The sequence below is a fragment of the Dryobates pubescens genome, chromosome 28 (assembly GCF_014839835.1).
Source record: "Dryobates pubescens isolate bDryPub1 chromosome 28, bDryPub1.pri, whole genome shotgun sequence".
NCBI classification, from domain to species: domain Eukaryota; kingdom Metazoa; phylum Chordata; class Aves; order Piciformes; family Picidae; genus Dryobates; species Dryobates pubescens.
The window spans coordinates 4,992,390-5,010,757 of NC_071639.1; the positions used below are offsets into that span (position 1 = coordinate 4,992,390).

An 18,368-nucleotide genomic window follows, 5' to 3' on the forward strand; every position below is an offset into this window, starting at 1 on the left:
TTTTTTTCTTTTTTTTCTTTCTTTTTTTTTTTTTTAAATGCAAATTACACTACCAAGTTAAAAAAAAAAATCACTTTTGTTAAAAATACATTCAAGAGTTAACAAATGCCAAAAAGGAAAGGGGAGAGGGGGAAGAAAGGAAAGAAAGAAAGAAAGAAGGGAAAAAAGGAAGGAAAAAGAAAGGGGAAAGAAGAAAGAGAAAAGAAAGGGAAAAAAGGAAGGAAAAAGAAAGGGGAAAGAAGAAAGAGAAAAGAAAGGGGAAAAAGGAAGGAAAAAGAAAGGGGAAAGAAGAAAGAGAAAAGAAAGGGGAAAAAGGAAGGAAAAAGAAAGGGGAAAGAAGAAAGAGAAATGAAAGGGAAAAAAGGAAGGAAAAAGAAAAGGGAAAGAAGAGAAAAGAAAGGGAAAAAAGGAAGGAAAAAGAAAGGGGAAAGAGAAAAGAAGGGGGGAAAAAGGAAAGAAAAAGAAAAGAAAGGGGAAAAGAAAGGAAAAAGAAAGGGGAAAGAAGAAAGAGAAAAGAAAGGGGAAAAAGGAAGGAAAAGGAAAGAAAAGAAAGGGAAAAAGAAAGGGGAAAAGAAAGGAAAAAGGAAAGGAGAAAGAAAAGAAAGGGAAAAAGAAAGGAAAAAGAAAGGGGAAAGAAGAAAGAGGAAAGAAAGGAGAAAAAAAAAGAAAGAAAAAAGAAGGAAAAAAGAAAAAGAAAAGAAAGAAAGAAAAATGAAGACACATTTGGATTGCATCTCTTGCCTTCTGAAGAGTTAAATTTATAACAAAAGCCCAGCCTAGAAAAATAACATTCTTTAGTGGATTTTGAGGAGGATACAGCTGTACAAATCAAAAATGTCAGCCCAATAGTTTCACATTACTGTGCTCTAAACTGCTTCCAGAAGAGATCTCTGCCCACTAAGCATTCAGTTTAGTAGTCAACAGCCCTAATTTATTTCCTTTTCCTTTTCTGTTTTGTTTCAAAGGGTGGTGCTCAAACTGCAACTTAAGCAGGGTTATGAATACCAGCTTCTCGTCGGGATGTGTGCAGATGCAGAGATGTGTCCTGTGTGTATGTGAGTGTGTGTAGATCTATCTACCCTAGCTGTCCCATCTGAGTATGCATTTAGACTGCAGCCCTCACTAGTTAGATGTGCTGCCTATCCCTAAGCACTTTACAAACATTTAACAACTCAGACCTCACACACACACACACACAAAGAAAAAATCACCAACCCCCCCCCACCCCGTGAGGTGCATATTATTATTCCCACGTTATAGATGGGAAGACTAAGACAGAGAGAAATTAAGGCCAAAAATCTTCTACATTAAAATCAAGCCTAAAAGCTGTGTGCAGACACTTCATTAAGCTGTCTGCCGTCTCCAATTGCTAACTTCCCACTAGCTGCCGTTCCGTGGGAAATCACTGAAAGGGCTGAAAAATTATCTCCAGAAAATTGGATTGCTGCTTAGGTGCCCAAAATGGTTCCTTTTCACCTTAGAAAAAAAAAAAAAAACCTGAAAAAATCAAAAGGTTTTCATAGAAATATGACTTTGATTAACTGGTAGACAGGGAAAGCTAAGAGACCCCGTTATGACATTTTCATTCCATTTAAACCTCTGTATTGTGCCTAACACACTGCCCCTGCTGTATTTAATACCACATAGAATTGTTAGGGTTGGAAGGGATCTTAATCATCATCCACTTCCAACCCCCACCTCACACCTCACACTAGATCAGGTTGCACAGAACCACATCCAGCCTGGCCTTAAAAACCTCCAGGGATGAGGCTTCCACCACCTCCCTGGACAACCTGTGCCAGTGAAGAAACTCTCAAAATTCGTTGCAGTTTATGGGAAATTGCAGCCTAGCACTTGGAAGCTGCAGGGTTTTCCAGGGGGTGAAAAGCAGCTCTACCTGGAATGAGCTCAGAATTTTGGATCCCCAAGTTTGAAATTTTCAATTAGAGATCCAAATCAGCAAGGAACACCTTAAGGAATAAGGCCTAGGGAACATGCAGGAAATTCCTAACAGGATTTGGGATTGGAGCACTTTGGCCCCCCTGCCTCAGAATCTTCCTGGGTTTTGCAACCCCTGTCAGTAGTGATCCCTGTGTATTTTATACACACACACACACACACACACACACACACGTATACAAACCTCACTGAATAAATGTAAGTAGAGTTCCTGAACATACCCTGTATCTTGTTTTCACTGCTGGGTGCCTGTTCCTCTGTCAGTGGCCAGAGCTGCTGCTTGTGACACTTGTACATCCATGCAGACACAGCAAAGGGCACTGTTTGTACAGGGATGGGTGGGTGGTGTGAGCACACAGGCTGTGGGAGCTGTGCAGGTGCAAGGGCTCGGCCAGCAAGGAAAAGTGAGTCGCTTCTTGGGGGCATCTTGAGCCTTTCCAAGTGCTGCCCTTCCCTCTTGCCCTCAACAGCTGCTTGGTCACTTCAGGTGTGGGGGGCTGTGTGTGTGTGTGTATTTTCTTATGCAAGGTCTGAGCAAAGAAACCATGACAATCCAAGATTCTGAAAAGCCTGAGCAAAACACTTGGGGGGGGTGGGGTGGGGTGGGTGGGTTTCCCCCCACTAATGAAAGCCACCTAAAAAAAGTACTGGAAAACACAGCTCAGATGTAGAACATAAACCATAAGCTCCTAGGAGTTCAGAGTATTTCATATACACATTGACCTACTAGCAAAATTCCCAAAGGCATCTTGTTGCCAACTACTTAACAGCACAGTAATAAATTTTTTTTTTTTGGTTATTTTTTTTCTTCTATTTTTTTCTTTTATCAGCCACAATAATACAGGAAGATAAAATACACATTCTAACACACAACAGATCCCCCCCAAATATACCACAAAAAGGTCTCCAATATTTCTGTGACTCGACTAGTCCCCCTTTCCCCACCCCCCCCCTCTACCCTTTCCCCCCCTCCCCAACCTGAAATAATAATAATAATAGAAAATAAAGATTCAAATATATGGATCCCTTAGGGTGCAATTAGAAAAGGGGGGAAAAAACCAAAGTAAGAGGGGGGGAGGGGGGGGGAAAACCCCAAACCCAAAAGGCTTACAGAGGATTTTGAAACGTGATATAAAAGAGGAAACGTAGCTACTACATATTCAGTTGGCCTTTGTCGATAGAAATCTGCAGATGTCTCTGTAGTTAGTAAAAGACATTTAGAGAGAGCTATAAAAGCACCTACAGTGCCAGAAATAAAACCAGCGGGGTTAAGGAGCACTCTTTCGGCTGCTTATTTCCAGTAGGTTCAATTAGTAGTTTGTGTTATCCCTTGCCCCACCCTGACTCCCCCTCCCCCCCCAAAAAAAACCCCAAAAAGGTCTTAATTTGTTGGTTTGTTTTTTTCCCTTTGTAACCCATTATAAACTCTTTGTTCCTTGACCACCGTGGAGCCTCGAAAGTAAAGCACTTCTCAAACAGCTGGCAGTTTTCTACGGGGGCCCTCTGGAGCCGTGGAGCAACAGACCCTTATTCCCTGACATGAAAACAAAACAAAAACAAACGAGAACCATCCCCCCACCACCCCCCCCCCCCCCCCACCCCGCCGAAAGAAAACAACCAACAAAACCCAGAAGAAAACCACTGACTTAGAAATCGTTCAGAATTTAACAGCAGCATTTGTTACTTCAGAAAGCCTGCACGGAGTTTCTCTGATGTGCAACACAGTTGGGTTAAGGCAAGTATGAACTGTACAGCCTTCAGGGCAAACGACGTGCTGTCCGTTGAACTTCTGCTGCAAGGTCATCCTGGTGTCGGGAGGGTTGCGTTGCCTAAGGAGACTCGACACGGCCAGGGGGCTCCGAAAGCACCGGGGGAGCTGGGCTCATGTCTCAGTCCAGGAGGGCCACGCCGGCCGTGGCTAGGAGGAGGGAAGAGCCAGAAGGTGGCACCAATGCCTCTGCTCTGGTCCTCTGGTGTTGGGAGGCAGGAGGTCCAAGGTGGGGGGTCTGGGACATATCCCTTAGTACTTAGTACCTGTTAAGAAAGAGGGGCTGAAGGTGTGTGTTAATTTTTTTGTCTCGCTGTTCAATCAGCTGCTGTTTTGTGGTTTTTTTCAGCACAAAACGGGACTTTTTTTTTTTCTCTCTCTCTCTTTGAGGAGCCAGGGGGACATCCTGAAACAGTTTCTTTGACAGGTCCTTCAGCCCACATTGAGTAGCCCCTTTGTTTACTTTGACCTAGAAGAAAGAGAAGAAGAAAGGTACTTAAAATTCACCATACACCTACCTATCACTGCCCTGCTGCTCTTCTGCAAGCTACTGTAGGTCACCAACCAAAACCAGTCCAGGGACACACAGGGTGCAGAGGTTGGAAAAGGCAAGGTTTTGGCTCAGGTGATCACTCATCTGTCTCTGAAACATTGTCAGAGAAGTCAGCACCAGGTTTCCTAAATGGTCCTAAGCAGGAGTGATATTTGATTAGAATCTTAACTATACAACCATGTGTTAATTGGAAGATGACCTGAACTTCAGCAATCCACCAGCAATGTACCTAGCTTTGTGGAAGCAAGAATCGATGCAGCATGCAGGACAGAAGGGCTGAATTGCTCTGGGAAAGCCGTCTGAGTCTCACTCACAAAGCAGACTGCACATGTGAGTGATGCAGCCCTGGACCCCTGAACAGTCCTGTCCCAAACCCATGTTTTGTAACCCCAGAGTTTAGTCCAAAGCAGGCAGGATGTTATTTGCTACAACTGCAACAAACTGTTGTCATTGAATCACAAAATCATGGAGGTTGGAAGGGACCTCACCTAGTCCAACTTCCCTGCCAGGGCAGCCTTCCCTACAACAGGCTGCATGGGATGGCATCCATCTGTGCTTTGTCTCCAGAGAAGTAGACTCCACAACCTCTCTGGGCAGCCTGTTCTGGTGCTCTACTGCCCTCAAAGTAATGAAGCTGCTCCTCATGTTGAGACGGAACTTCCTATGCTCAAGTTTGCGCCTGTTCCCTGTTTTCCTGTCACTGGGCACCACTGAAACAAGACTGTCCCCATCCTCCTGACACCCACCCTGAAAGTATTTATAAGCATTGATAAGATCCATTGGCTGAGCACACTTGGTGCTACCCAATCCAGCCTTAGAGTTAGGCTGGCAGCTGCCTTAGCTGGGAGTTTACTGAAAGGAATGCTGCCCATTGTGGCTGAATCCCACAAATGGGAGGGTCAAGGAGACAATTACACAGCAGATTGGTACTGCAGGAGTTTGCTGAGTGTCACACGATGTAGGTGCTGGGTTTTCCTGTCCTGTTCGTGTTTCATTTATGCTCCAGGTGAATGCTTAAGTAAGTAGTACCCTCAAGTAACTAGAGTGTTAAGTATTACCCTCAAGTAACTAGAGTGTTGAGTAAGTATTACCCTCAAGTAACTAGATACCTACAGCTTTAGACTAGGAGACCATGACCAGCACCATGCACAGGTGAACACAACAGAAAGCAAAGATGAGACCAAGTACTAAGCCAAATACATTAACCTCTCCCAAATCCCTCTGTCCCTATGTTATTGCCTCAAAAATCTCTCAGACATTTGGTGACAGGTAGGATCCCATTAGTCAGGAACCATCATTAAGCCTTTTCTAGTGAGAACCAATATCAGCCAGTAGCAGAATACACACCAGTGGGCATACAAATACATATCTACAGAGGAGTCTGTGTGCATAGAGGTGTGTATGCTTCTATGTGCACTACTTATGTGTGTTTATATATTTCTATCAGACAAAGATTCCCAGACTGCACAGAAGAGAAGGCAAGCAAGCTTCACTGCAGGGCTGAACTGCTTTTGAGCAATTTCTCTTCAGTGCATTAGGCATCAGCATCAGGCATGCATTTTTTTGTCTCTTTTTTTTTTTTTCCTTCTTCCCTTCTTTTCTTGAACAAAAGTTTACTGTGAAAAAACAAAGAAAAACCTTCCTGCCCTCCCTCCTTCCTGCTGGTCTCCGAGCAGTGATCATGCAGTGCAGCCTCGTTCCACAACGATAACTGTGAGGGTTTGGCTTGCTTTTTTTTAAGTGCAACAAAATCAGTGCCATGGAGCATTTAGTCACCTTCCTTGGCCACCTCCCAAGAGCAGAATTTTCTCTTGACAATTGATTTCCACCTTCTTATGGTGTTCTTGTCCCGTGAGCAGTGTCATCTCCCGCACAGAATGCCAGGCAGCTGCGTTTTAGCACTCCAGCTGTGGTCACACTGTCAGGAGGCACCTGAGCGCCGCTTCTGTCCCGTGCTGTTTAGAAAGTATATTCATTTGGAAGGGACTGCCTAGGCTTCTTGGCTTGCACAGCACAGAGCACACTGTTGGCACTTAAATCATAAAAAAAAGCCATTTATAGCAGGTAGATAAACAGCAAGAGAAGAGTCCTCCCTGAAAAACACCTGTGGTGGTTTGAGCCTTAACTAGGACTTAAGAGCTCAGATGGGGGCAGGAATGAGAATCCCTCCCCTGTTCCCCTCTCCTCTTTCCCAATAGAGGGGGAAAAAAAAGGGGGCAAATCCAGTGAGAAATAATTTTTGAGTTGGTTTGGAAGTAGAGAGGGGGAAAAAATCTTTAAACTATATATATATATATATATATATATATATATATAAACAACAACAGGAAGGGTTCACAAGGTTAAGGAACAAGGATGGAAGGGGAAAAAATAAGAATACAAAACCAGTCCTTTCAAGAGGCGTGGATGTAGCAGGGAGGACCATGTGGCAGGGAAGCAGGAAGAGAGCAGCAACTCTCTTTCATCCCCATGAGGCAGAAGTAAGAGAGCAATGGCTGCAGTGTCCTCCTTTTTATAGAGTTGCTGGACAGGGAGGGGGAGTGGAACAGACTAATTCAGTTCCCCAGGGGAAAAACATCCTCCAGGGAGAGCAAGGCCTCCTCCCCCTGCTTTTAGGATGGGCATAACCCATCACAACACCTTTGAAATATAATTCTGAACCCAATACATTTTTTTTTCCCTTTACAAAGTAAGCTGATCTAAATTAAATGTGAAAGCAGGAGAGTTGTGAGTGGAATTCAAAGCCTAAAAATACAGAGAAAAGAAACAAAGTGAGCCTGAATCTAATACTTCTAGACTAGTTAAGGAAATGGTAGCCAGAGATAGTCACCTCAGTTTATTATCTGCAGACAATGCTTCTGTTTTGTTTATAAATCAAGACCTTGATTTATTTATTTTTTTCACTTGAGAATCCTGTTCATTGATGCTAGTTTTGCATAGCAATGAAATTCCATGCAATTTTAGACTGGACACAGGGCAAAGAGGCTGGGGAGAGGCCTCGAGCACAAGCCCTATGGGGAGAGGCTGAGGGAGCTGGGGTTGTCGAGCCTGGAGAAGAGGAGGCTCAGGGCAGACCTTATTGCTGTCTACAACTACCTGAAGGGAGGTTGTAGCCAGGTGGAGTTTGGTGTCTTCTCTCAGGCAACCAGCACCAGAACAAGAGGACACAGTCTCAAGCTGTGCCAGGGGAAGTTTAGGCTGGAGGTGAGGAGAAAGTTTTTCCTAGAAAGAGAGATTGACCACTGGGATGTGCTGCCCAGGGAGGTGGTGGAGTCGCCATGCCTGGAGGTGTTCAAAAAAGGCTTGGATGTGGCACTTGGTGCCATGGTTGAGTAGTCATGAGGTGTTAGGTAATAGGTTGGACTTGATGATCTCTGAGGTCTTTTCCAACCTGGCTGAATCTATGAGTCTATGAAATGTGAAAGCAGGAGAGTTGTGAGTGGAATTCAAAGCCTAAAAATGATGAGAATAGAAACAAATTGAGCCTGAATCTAATACTTCTAGACTAGTTAAGGAAACAGTAGCCAGAGACAGTCACCTCAATTTATTATCTACAGGTAATGCTTCTGTTTTGTTTATAAATCAAGATTGATTTTTTTCCCCTTGAGAATCCTGTTCATTTGTGGTAGTTGTGTATAGCAAATGAAATGACATACAAATTTGGACATTAGGAAAAATTTGTTCATGGAAAGAGTGGTCAGGCACTGGAATGTGCTGCCCAGGGAGGTGGTTGAGTCCCCAACCCTGGATGTGTTTAAAGGTGCTTTGGATGTGGTGCTTGGGGATATGGTGTAGGTGACCCTTGTAGAGTAGGGTTAATGGTTGGACTTGGTGATCCTGAAGGTGCTCCTTGGATGTTTTTGTGTGACAAATGTCCTCTGTGTGTTTAAGCAGAATGAGAATGTTCTTATCAGGAGAAGCTTGACTGATATCATAGTATCATATGAGCATAGTATCATATGATATCATAGACTGATATCATAGTATCAGTCAGGGTTGGAAGGGACCACAAGAATCATCTAGTTCCAACCCCCCTGCCATGGGCAGGGACACCCCACACTACATCAGGCTGGCCAGAGCCAAATGAATAACATCACATTAATAATATCACAAATTAAAACCTAAGAATTCTTTAGATTAAAAGAAAAAATATGAAAAATAAAAGCACCCCATCATAGAAATGCAACCATGAGGAGCCTGAATAAATCAATATAATTATTTAATTGCATGTGTGAGTTTGTGTAAGTTCAGTACAACCTCCAAATTAACAAAATGAAGTGCACACAGGAGGAAACTGGTTACAGAACAGTGTGGCTTAACAGTTAGCAATTACTGAAACCAGCATTCCTTCAGGATAATAATTAAGCTGTGCATGTATAAAAGAGTTAAAATGGGTTTAAATCACTTCTGTGTAAATCTGTCTGGCTTGAACTGTAAGAGAAGTTTGTGGTGAGGGAATTCTCTCATTGCAACCCAGGGGAGTCGCCATCATTGGGGGTGTTTAGGAGGAGACTTGGTGGGGTGCTTGGTTGCATGGTTTGGTTGATTAGATGGTGTTGCATGATGGGTTGGACATGATGATCTTGAAGGTCTCTTCCAAAGAGACCTGGTCTGGTCTATCCTATCCTATCCTATCCTATCCTATCCTATCCTATCCTATCCTATCCTATCCTATCCTATCCTATCCTATTCCATTCTATTCTATAACCATACAAGTCAGCAAGCAGTATATGGATGATGATTGAGATCTACCACTCAACTCTGCATGGCTTTAAGGTGTGCACTAGTTCTGTATATTAATCCATCTGGTAAATACATGGTGGTGGTAGGGCAGTAGGGATGTTTCTCTGTGGTTATTGCTGAGAGAGATGATGAAATTTGCTGGTGAGGAGCAGCTGAGGGAACAGAACTGGGGTGGTTGAGTCTGGAGAAGAGGAGGCTGATGGGGAAACCTCATCTCTCTCTACAACTCCCTGAAAGGAGGTTGAAGCCAGGTGGGGGTCGCTCTGTTCTCCCTAGTATCAAGTGATAGAACAAGAGGTGATGGCCTCAAGTTGCACCACGTGAGGTGTAGGTTGGATATTTTCTGAAAAGAGTGGTCAGGGATTGGAACAGGCTGCCCAGGGAAGTGGTGGAGCCACCATCCCTGGAGGTGTTCAAGAAACCTGTGGCCATGGCACTGTGGGACATGGTTTAGTGGCCATGGTGATGTTGGGTTGATGGTTGGACTCAATCTTAAAGGTCTTTTCCAATCAAAACAATTCTATCATTCTATGATCTCTTCAGGCTTGAAAACAATGACGTTTTGTTTTATTTTCCACAGGTTATTATGTGGTGGTTTTTTTTCTTCCCAGTCTGCATGAAGATGCTCAGTAAATACAATCTGCTCTTCTGGAAGAAACACTGAGAGCGCAAAGAGAATAGGATAATATCTCGGCTAGAGGGCTCCATATGTTGATGCCAAGGTAGGGAACGCTAAGAAAGCAATAGGATTAGCACTGTTCTAAGTACCTGTGAGCCACACATAATGCTGAGAAGGAAATAAGGGTTTCTAAATGCAACAGCACTGTGCCAAAAGTGCAGGTGAAGAAAGCTTTGCTTGAGCACAGACAGATGGGGAGATGAAGTTAAGATGGCATCGGAGATATGCGCTGCTGTAATTTGAGATTATTAAAAAGCTCCTAGCAAGGCTCCCAAAGGATCCCATCCTAAGCACTGCCACAGAACTCACTGTGCCACTGGGGAGGAGGAAATGCCAGCTCCATGCAAAAATGCACTAATCTGGTAGCAGACTTGCTTCCAATGATTGGAAGAAATGAAATTACATTCAAGGGTGAATGGAAGTGTGTGGTGGGATGGATGTTGTTCACCTGTGTTTAGGTCTTGTCCTCCAAACAGGTGTTCAGGGGGGAGGAGGGGAGAAGAAAGTACATTTTGCCTACTTGTGAGCTGTTCTGTGCTGTTCTTTTACCATGTAGGCCAGTGATGGTACATCAAAACCACTTCGAAATGTTGCTGCAGCGAGGTTAAATTTACCTGGGCAGTGAGGAGAGGCTGAGGGAGCTGGGGGTGTTTAGCCTGGAGAAGAGGAGGCTCAGGGCAGACCTTATTGCTCTCTACAACTACCTGAAGGGAGGTTGTAGCCAGGAAGGGGTTGGTCTCTTCTCCCAGGCAAGCAGCACAAGAACAAGAGGACACAGTCTCAAACTGTGCCAGGGGAAGTTTAGGCTGGAGGTGAGGAGAAAGTTCTTCCCAGAGAGAGTTGTTAGCCATTGGAATGTGCTGCCCAGGGAGGTGGTGGAGTCACCATCCCTGGAGGTGTTCAAGAGGGGATAGGACGTGGTACTTGGTGCCATTGTGTAGCAGTCATGAGGTGTTGGGTGACAGGTTGGACTTGATGATCTTTGAGGTCTTTTCCAACCTTATTGATTCCATGATTTAAACAACTCTGACAGCTCTGAATTGCAGTTGGCATGAGTATAAGAAGTAGCTGGAGATGATTATATCTGGTCTATGGTTGAGTGATATCTCCAGTGTGACCATCCCCCAGTTGAGTGTCTGTGTTGAGCTTTGGTTATGCCTTTAATGCCCAGATATACCAGGTTGCACTGCTAGGCATGGGTGGAGCTGTCACTTGACTGGTTAGGCAAGACACTGGCTTCAAATCGGTTTGAATGGCCACATGTCATTGCATGTGCTGTAGTTTAAATGTGGAGAGTGGAAATGAGGTAGAGAATCGCCTCAGGGAACAGCTGTGCTGGGAAGACAAATGCAAAATTCATCCACTGAATTAGCAAGTTGCTGAACTTCTGATAAATCTTAACTAAACCCACATATTTTTTTTTGTGAGCAAGTTTTGTCAGCTCTGACTGATTTTTTTGCTACCCCACATTCTCCTTGCTCCTGAGCGGAACGTGCTTGAAGGAAAATGAGAGGGGGGAGAGGGGGGAAGGAAACAAAATCAGCTGAGAGCTGGGTGTTATTTAAACAGCTGTGACACAGTGTAACACACCCTAAAAAAGTCATTACCATTCAACAGCAGGCTAATGGTGGTGCTTCACTACAGCTTGAATTTGGTCTCTCAAAAAAGGTTTCTGCCTATTCTGAATTTTTAAGTCACATCACCTTTCAGCTTAATGATCCTTTAATATCAGCCTGCCACTCTGCAGGATCTCTCAGAAGGGAAGTACTTACATATACATGGGCTGTAGCTGTAAATGAGATGTCTTCTGTGGACCTTGATAGCCGTAAGAGTCAAACCCACCTATGAAATCAACTGAAAGGGGGGGAAACAAAAAAAGCTTTCATTAGCAACATCTTTTTCAGAAGTAATAGGCACTATCACTCAAAAAATCACCCAGCACACAGATTATTTTTGACAGGCCCTCTAGTAATCTGCTAAAATGAGATCAGTTAATTGTGGAGATGCAGAAAAAGCATAGTATCACAGTGTCATAGTATCATGGGATCAGTCAGGGTTGGAAGGGACCACAAGGATCATCCAGTTCCAACCCCCCTGCCATGGGCAGGGACACCTCACACTAGATCAGGCTGGCCAGAGCCTCATCCAGCCTGGGCTTAAACACCTCCAGGGATGGGGCCCCAACCACCTCCGTGGACAACCCATTCCAAGGCTTCACCACTCTCATGGGGAAGAACTTCCTCCTCACCTCCAGCCTGAATCTCCCCACCTCCAGCTTCATTCCATTCCCCCTAGTCCTATCACTACCTGAGATCCTGAGAAGCCTCTCCCAGCCTTCTTGTAAAAAGGATTAAAAAAAAAGGAAATTAATGGTAGAGTCCTTTACATTTTACTTTTTGTTTTTATAAATCAAATGAATTATGAAATCAGAGGAAGACAAAATCAACTGCTATTCAGATACCCATGTTGAAACTCATTTGCTTATTGGCCTAAATGCATTGCTTCTGACTGTGCTTGCTGTGTCTGGCTTGCTGTCATACTGTGGTAGAGGGATGGAGAGGACAAAGCACATTGATCCGACTCTGTCTGAGAGACAGAGGTTTCCCTGATTCCCTGCTTTGACATTTGGGTTGAAATGCAGGGACAGAGGCTTGGAACAATTTATCTGAGCTTCAAGACAGGAGGCTTCGCAGATCTAAGGAAACCAGCATTTCTCTCAAGGCGCTGGAGGTCTGCAGGAAGGTTGTAGGGTGGGAGAGATTTATTAATTCACATCATTGCCATTTCCTGATGGTCTTCTCATGTTTATTTTAAACATTTTCCAGGGCAATTCAATCTCCTGTGAGCCTGAGCCCCCTGTTTTGCTGCCACAACACTCTCTCTACACAGGTACAAGTGCACCCTGTGCTTCCTTTGCATCAGGAGACCCAACTATTGGCTTTTGGGAATTATTTGTGGGCAGCTCTCATCTCTGAAACATTGCCTCTTACCTAGTGGATATAAATTTGACTTCACTTTGATAGAAAAAGGCCAAAGAGTTCAGGCATGGAAGTGCATTTTTCACAGATGTGGGCACTGCTACCAACAGCCTGGCTCTGTGTGCATTAAAAGCTAAAAAACCCACCAGACAAACCCAAACCAAAGATAAAAGGTTCTTTGATAGAGGATAGCTACTGGTGGATCTAAAATGCAGCTCCATTCACATACAAAGCACAAAATGTAAACTTAAAATGCTGGCTTTGAGAACTTCCACAGTGACTGGAGTCCTCAACACTTGCATTGATGAGGTTATTTTATCCTAAGGCACCCTTCAACATGTGCCACGCTTATCAATGCAGTCACATCCATTCAAGACATGGTACACGATCACATCTTTCTGCAAGCAAAAAAGCCACCAAAACACTACACTGGACCAGTACAGTACATCTCCATTGCAACCACAGGCATCTTGAACCTGCCATCCAACTTCTTCCCTGGCAATAAGGGCCCCTTCAGAAATAATTCAGCCAATTCTGTGCTCTGTGGCAGCACTCCATACACTCCTAGCCTAGAATGATGTTTTACTAGACTGATTCCGACATCTCTGATGAAGGAGGTCCTATAGTCTCTCTGTGTTGCTTTTCCCTGAACTTCACTTCCTAATGTCTAATTTAAGTGTAATTTCCTGCATATGAACTACTTTTCTACATTTGGCCTTTTCTCCCTAGAGCTATGAAGACAAATGAGCATTTTTTCCCCCCTTTTCACAGAATCACTAAGGTTGGAAAAGACCTCAAAGATCATCAAGTCCAACCTGTCACCACAGACCTCATGACTAGACCGTGGCACCAAGTGCCATGTCCAATCCCCTCTTGAACACCTCCAGGGATGGGGACTCCACCACCTCCCTGGGCAGCACATTCCAGTGGTCAATTACTCTTTCCGGGAAGAACTTTCTCCTCACCTCCAGCCTAAACTTCCCCCTACACAGCTTGAGACTGTGTCCTCTTGTTCTGGTGCTGGTTGCCTGGGAGAAGAGACCAACCCCCTCCTGGCTACAACCTCCCTTCAGGTAGTTGTAGAGAGCAAGAAGGTCTCCCCTGAGCCTCCTCTTCTGCAGGCTAAGCAACCCCAGCTCCCTCAGCCTCTCCTCACAGGGCTGTGCTCCAGACCCCTCCCCAGCCTCCTTGCCCTTCTCTGGACACCTTCAACAGTCTCGATGTCCTTCTTAAACTGAGGGGCCCAGAACTGGACACAGGACTCAAGTTTTAAAACTACTTGTAAGCATTTTCAAAAATAGATATATTTCTCCAGATTTCAGAGCACTTAGTTCTTTCAGATTTTCCACATTTCTTACATATTTTCCCTTTCCATTTCTTACATATTTTCCATTTCCATTGCCATTCTGTTTTCATTTCTTACATATTTTCCAAGCCTCTGAATTTCTAAGCTTGAAAATGTTCCTTCAGCTTTGGGGTTTTTTTGTGTGTGTGTGTTTGTTTTTCTCCTTTGTTTTTTGTTTGGTTGGGTTTTCTTAGCCTTTTTTTTTCCCACACAAACCAGTATCATACAAACAATTAACAACCAGACCTTTAAGGTTATGTTTTGACAATAACTGTAGTTTAGCCAGGTATTCCATGTTTTATCTGAAGATGCTTCCCTGCAGGAGCAGGGAATTCATTGTGCCCCTGTACTCAGCACTGGCTAGGTCACACCTTGAGTACTGTGTCCAGTTCTGGACCCCTCAGTTTAAGATTGACATTGAGAGACTTGAATGTGTGCAGAGAAGGGCAATGAGGCTGGGGAGGGGTCTGGAGCACAGCCCTGTGAGGAGAGGCTGAGGGAGCTGGGGTTGCTTAGCCTGGAGAAGAGGAGGCTCAGGGCAGACCTTACTGCCCACTACAACTACCTGAAGGGAGGTTGTAGCCAGGTGGGGGTTGGTCTCTTCTCTCAAGCAACCAGCAGCAGAACAAGAGGACACATTCTCAAGCTGCATCAGGGGAAATTTAGGCTGGAGGTGAGGAGAAAGTTCTTCACTGAGAGAGTGATTAGCCATTGGAATGGGCTGCCCAGGGAGGTGGTGGAGTCCCCATCCCTGGAGGTGTTCAAGAGGGGATTGGATGTGGCACTTGGTGCCATGGTTTAGTCATGAGGTCTGTGGTGACAGGTTGGACTTGATGATCTTTGAGGTCTCTTCCAACCTTACTGATTCTGTAATTCTGTGCTTCTTCCCTACAGGAGTTCTTTTGCACTAGTCAGTACTGAGTTTCATCTTCTTGCTTTCAAGCCATTTCTCAAGTTCACTTTGACTGCTAATCCTGCTCTACAAGTGCTCATACTCCTTTCAGTTTGGCTTCACCTGAATTTTTTACATACATTGTCTCCTCTATCATCCTTGCTATTAACAAAAGTGATGAAGCGAGTGACTTCCCTAGCCAATGATCCAGTGGGATCCCACCTGAAATGTCATCCCAGCTGGTTGACAATTACATATCAAACAGACCTTGAAATAATTGTGCACACAACCTATCATGACTGTGTCTGGACAGTGCTTCCCTGGCTTGCTTACAAACCTTGTGTGGGATCACATCTTCCTACAATCAAGGCAAATGCCACTCATTGCTTCCTACTTAACTACTGCCTGTAGCCATCAGAAGAACTTAATTACAATGTGATCATATCTCTGGAAGCATATTAGGTTTACAGGCACAGAATGAATTATTCACTATAGGAATATTGTTGGGTGAAGGGCAAGGTTGGGAGGAAGCCATCCCTCTCATTCAAATACAAAGGCTGCAGCAAAAATTATCACAGAATCACAGAATGTCTTTGGCTGGAAGTGGCCTCCAATACCATCCAGTCCAACCCATCACTGCAAGGTCACCACTAAACCATGTCCCTAAGCACTAGATCCACACACTGCTTAAATACCTCCAGGGATGGTGAGTCCAACACTGCCCTAGACAGACCATTCCAATATTTGAGAACCTATCCAGTGAAGAAATATTTCCTAGCATCCAGCATGAACCTCCCCTGGCACAGCTTGTAACCATTTTCTCCAGTCCTGTCACTTGCTACTGGGAAGAGGCTGTCCCCCTCCTCACTCCAATCTCCTTTCAGGTAGCTGTAGAGAGCAATAATGGACATGTCTTTGCCGTAGCTGTGGTTTGGGTTAAACAGAATCCCAGCACTCCAGAGGCTGCAAGGACTCTCTGAAGAGCATCTATTGCAAGTCCCCTGGGAGAGCAGGATCACCCAGAGTCAATCCCATAGGAACATATCCAGGCAGATGGCCATCCCACAGCCTCTCTAGGCAGCTTGATCCAGTGCTCTGCCACCCTCAAAGGGAAGAACATTTTCTTTTCCTTTTTGGCTTTGTGCTTGACCTCTGACAACAGGAGTCAGGAGAGAGCTGCGTTGGAGTGAGTGTCTCAACGATGTCAACCTGTCATTTTATGGATGTTGCTTATATGCATTTGACCAGCTTTACATTTCTTGTGTACATTCCAGGACCCTTCAGGCAACCAGTAAGCCATTATTAGAGGGCTGCAGGCACAGATACTCCCTGTTGCAGCCGCGGGGCAAAAGGTCTGGAAGTGATTTTTGGCTTGTGTTCAGAATGCTGAACCAACACGTTAAGAAGAAGTTTCCTTTGAGTAAAATGGGTTTGTGTGGGCAGGAGAGAAAGATGCAGAGTGAATACCTCTGCATGCATTGTGTCTTTGCCCTGTTGTATAGAGTAAACAGAGTGTTAGTGAGCCAGACTGTCAAGAGAGACATAAAGCAAGCTTGTAGAGACGTATCTGTGTCCAGCTGCCAGCAAAATTCCCCACCTGTGTAACCAAATGATGGTAGGGCAGAGAGGACTACTGCAGCTTTGCAGACATGCAATGGCTTCTTACACACAACAAGGACCTTTTCAGAGTAGGTGAAGTTAGGTAATGAAAAAGTGAACTCCAATACAAGAGGACCTCAGTCATTTCTTTGGAGCCAGGTTTCTCGATAGCAGCAGTGCCTCAGCACCACAAAGCTTGCGGTGTCCACACTCTGCTGAAAGCTCCCTGTGGGCTTTGAGGTATTTTCTTAAAGCATGCAAAATGCTGCCCTTTCTGCAGGCATTTTATCCTGGCTGTGTCTGAAAGGTCAGTCAAAGTGTCCTACCACTGATACCCTGCCAGCAGCAGTAATGTCAGATGAATACAACAGGGCTCATTAGCTGGATTGCTACAGAGGCTTCCAGCCCTAGCCTCGTCTACCAAACACAGTTTTGGCTCTTCTGTTTCACAATAATCTCACATATCACTTATCAGAAGTGGCTCTTCTGCCATGCTTTGCTTCAGTAAAATCCTATGCTCATATACACACAAACACAGATGCCATTCCTTTGAAAGCCTGGGTGCTGAGATGCTTGTTTTCCTAGCTGGATTTGAATAGGATAACAGCAATACTATTTATCTGTAAAGTGTCTTATAAGGAACTCAGGCTGAGTGGTTTCTTCCTTTGCTGATGTTAAAGGGCTTGTCAGGCACGACTATGGCTACAATTCTAACACAGACAGGACATGTGGCTCAAAACAGAGGCATCTTTTCTACTACTAAGCATCCACAGGGATGTGAAGTTTCAGCCTCTGCTCACAGTCTTGGTCTCTCCTGTCTTTGGTGTGTATCAGGACAGGATGAGGTACATTAAGGAACTAATTTTTTGTTTCTGGAACTGACCTCTGGGGATCAACCAGTCCAATTCCCCTGGTAGAGCAGGGTTTCCCTAGATCAGGTTGCACAGGAATGTGCCCAGGTGGGTTTTGAAAGTGTCCAGAGAAGACTCCACAATCTCTGGGCAGTCTGGTCCAGTGCTCTGGCATCAAAGTAAAGAAGCTTCTCCTTAAGTTCAAGTTTTCAACCCACCACACCTTAAGTTCTCCTTTCTTGATGGTTCTCCTTCCAACACACCCCCAGTGGCACAAGCACAGGAGCCTCTGCCTTTTCTTTTTCTTCACCTCCTGCTAAGTGGACAGTCTCATTTGGAGATGGAAGCTCTGCTGTTGGCTCTTCAAGGTGTCACAAGACCCTGGCATGTGCTCGCTCTGCTCCCGCTCTACAAACTGAAATCTCAGCTTCTTGCTGTGATATTTACCCATGGATAATTACACATCCATTCCAGTTCAGCATGGCTAAAACCAGAACTTTCAGCTGCTCATCCCTAACCTTCTTTGCTACTTCACACAGTGAAGGATGGCACTTGTACCCTCAAGTCTGTCTGCCATTTGAGGATGTAAGTTAGATGTCAACTCGGCTTAGGCTGGGCACAACTTAATTTCCAAGCATTTTTGCATAGTGAAGAGGAAGACTTTTCTATCTGTTGACACAGCTATAACATTTACCCAGGGCTCTCACTGTCAACCACCACAATTGTTCCTATTTCTCCCCCCCCCCAACTCAACAAACGTGGAGTTAAGGGACAAAGGCTGCAGGACTCGCCTTTCTGGCTAGGTCACTCTTCTCTGCATCCTGCTGCTGATTTAATTGTCTATATTACATCAAGCAGAAGCTAAATCATTTTACAGTTAAAGTCTTTTGTAGGCACTCCACATCAATCTCTCTTTCAAGTCCAAAAAGCTAAATTCTGACCCATGTTGCCAGCTTGACCTTCATAGTTGTAAACTTTCCAAACCTTTTCTTTCCACATGA

General features: G+C 44.6%; 1 protein-coding gene across 2 annotated transcripts in view; it reads right to left on the reverse strand.

The window, feature by feature from the left end:
* Positions 1–3,559: 3,559 nt before the first annotated feature.
* NKAIN2 (sodium/potassium transporting ATPase interacting 2) overlaps positions 3,560–18,368 on the reverse strand; it is a 575,343-nt gene continuing 560,534 nt past the window's right edge. For both annotated transcript variants that reach the window (XM_054173996.1, XM_054173995.1), the window contains exons 6-7: positions 11,475–11,556; positions 3,560–4,196 (exon numbers count right to left, since the gene is read on the reverse strand). In XM_054173996.1, the coding sequence (XP_054029971.1) occupies positions 4,187–4,196; positions 11,475–11,556 (92 nt within the window). In that variant the 3' untranslated portion in view covers positions 3,560–4,186. The remainder of the gene's footprint in view (positions 4,197–11,474; positions 11,557–18,368) is intronic.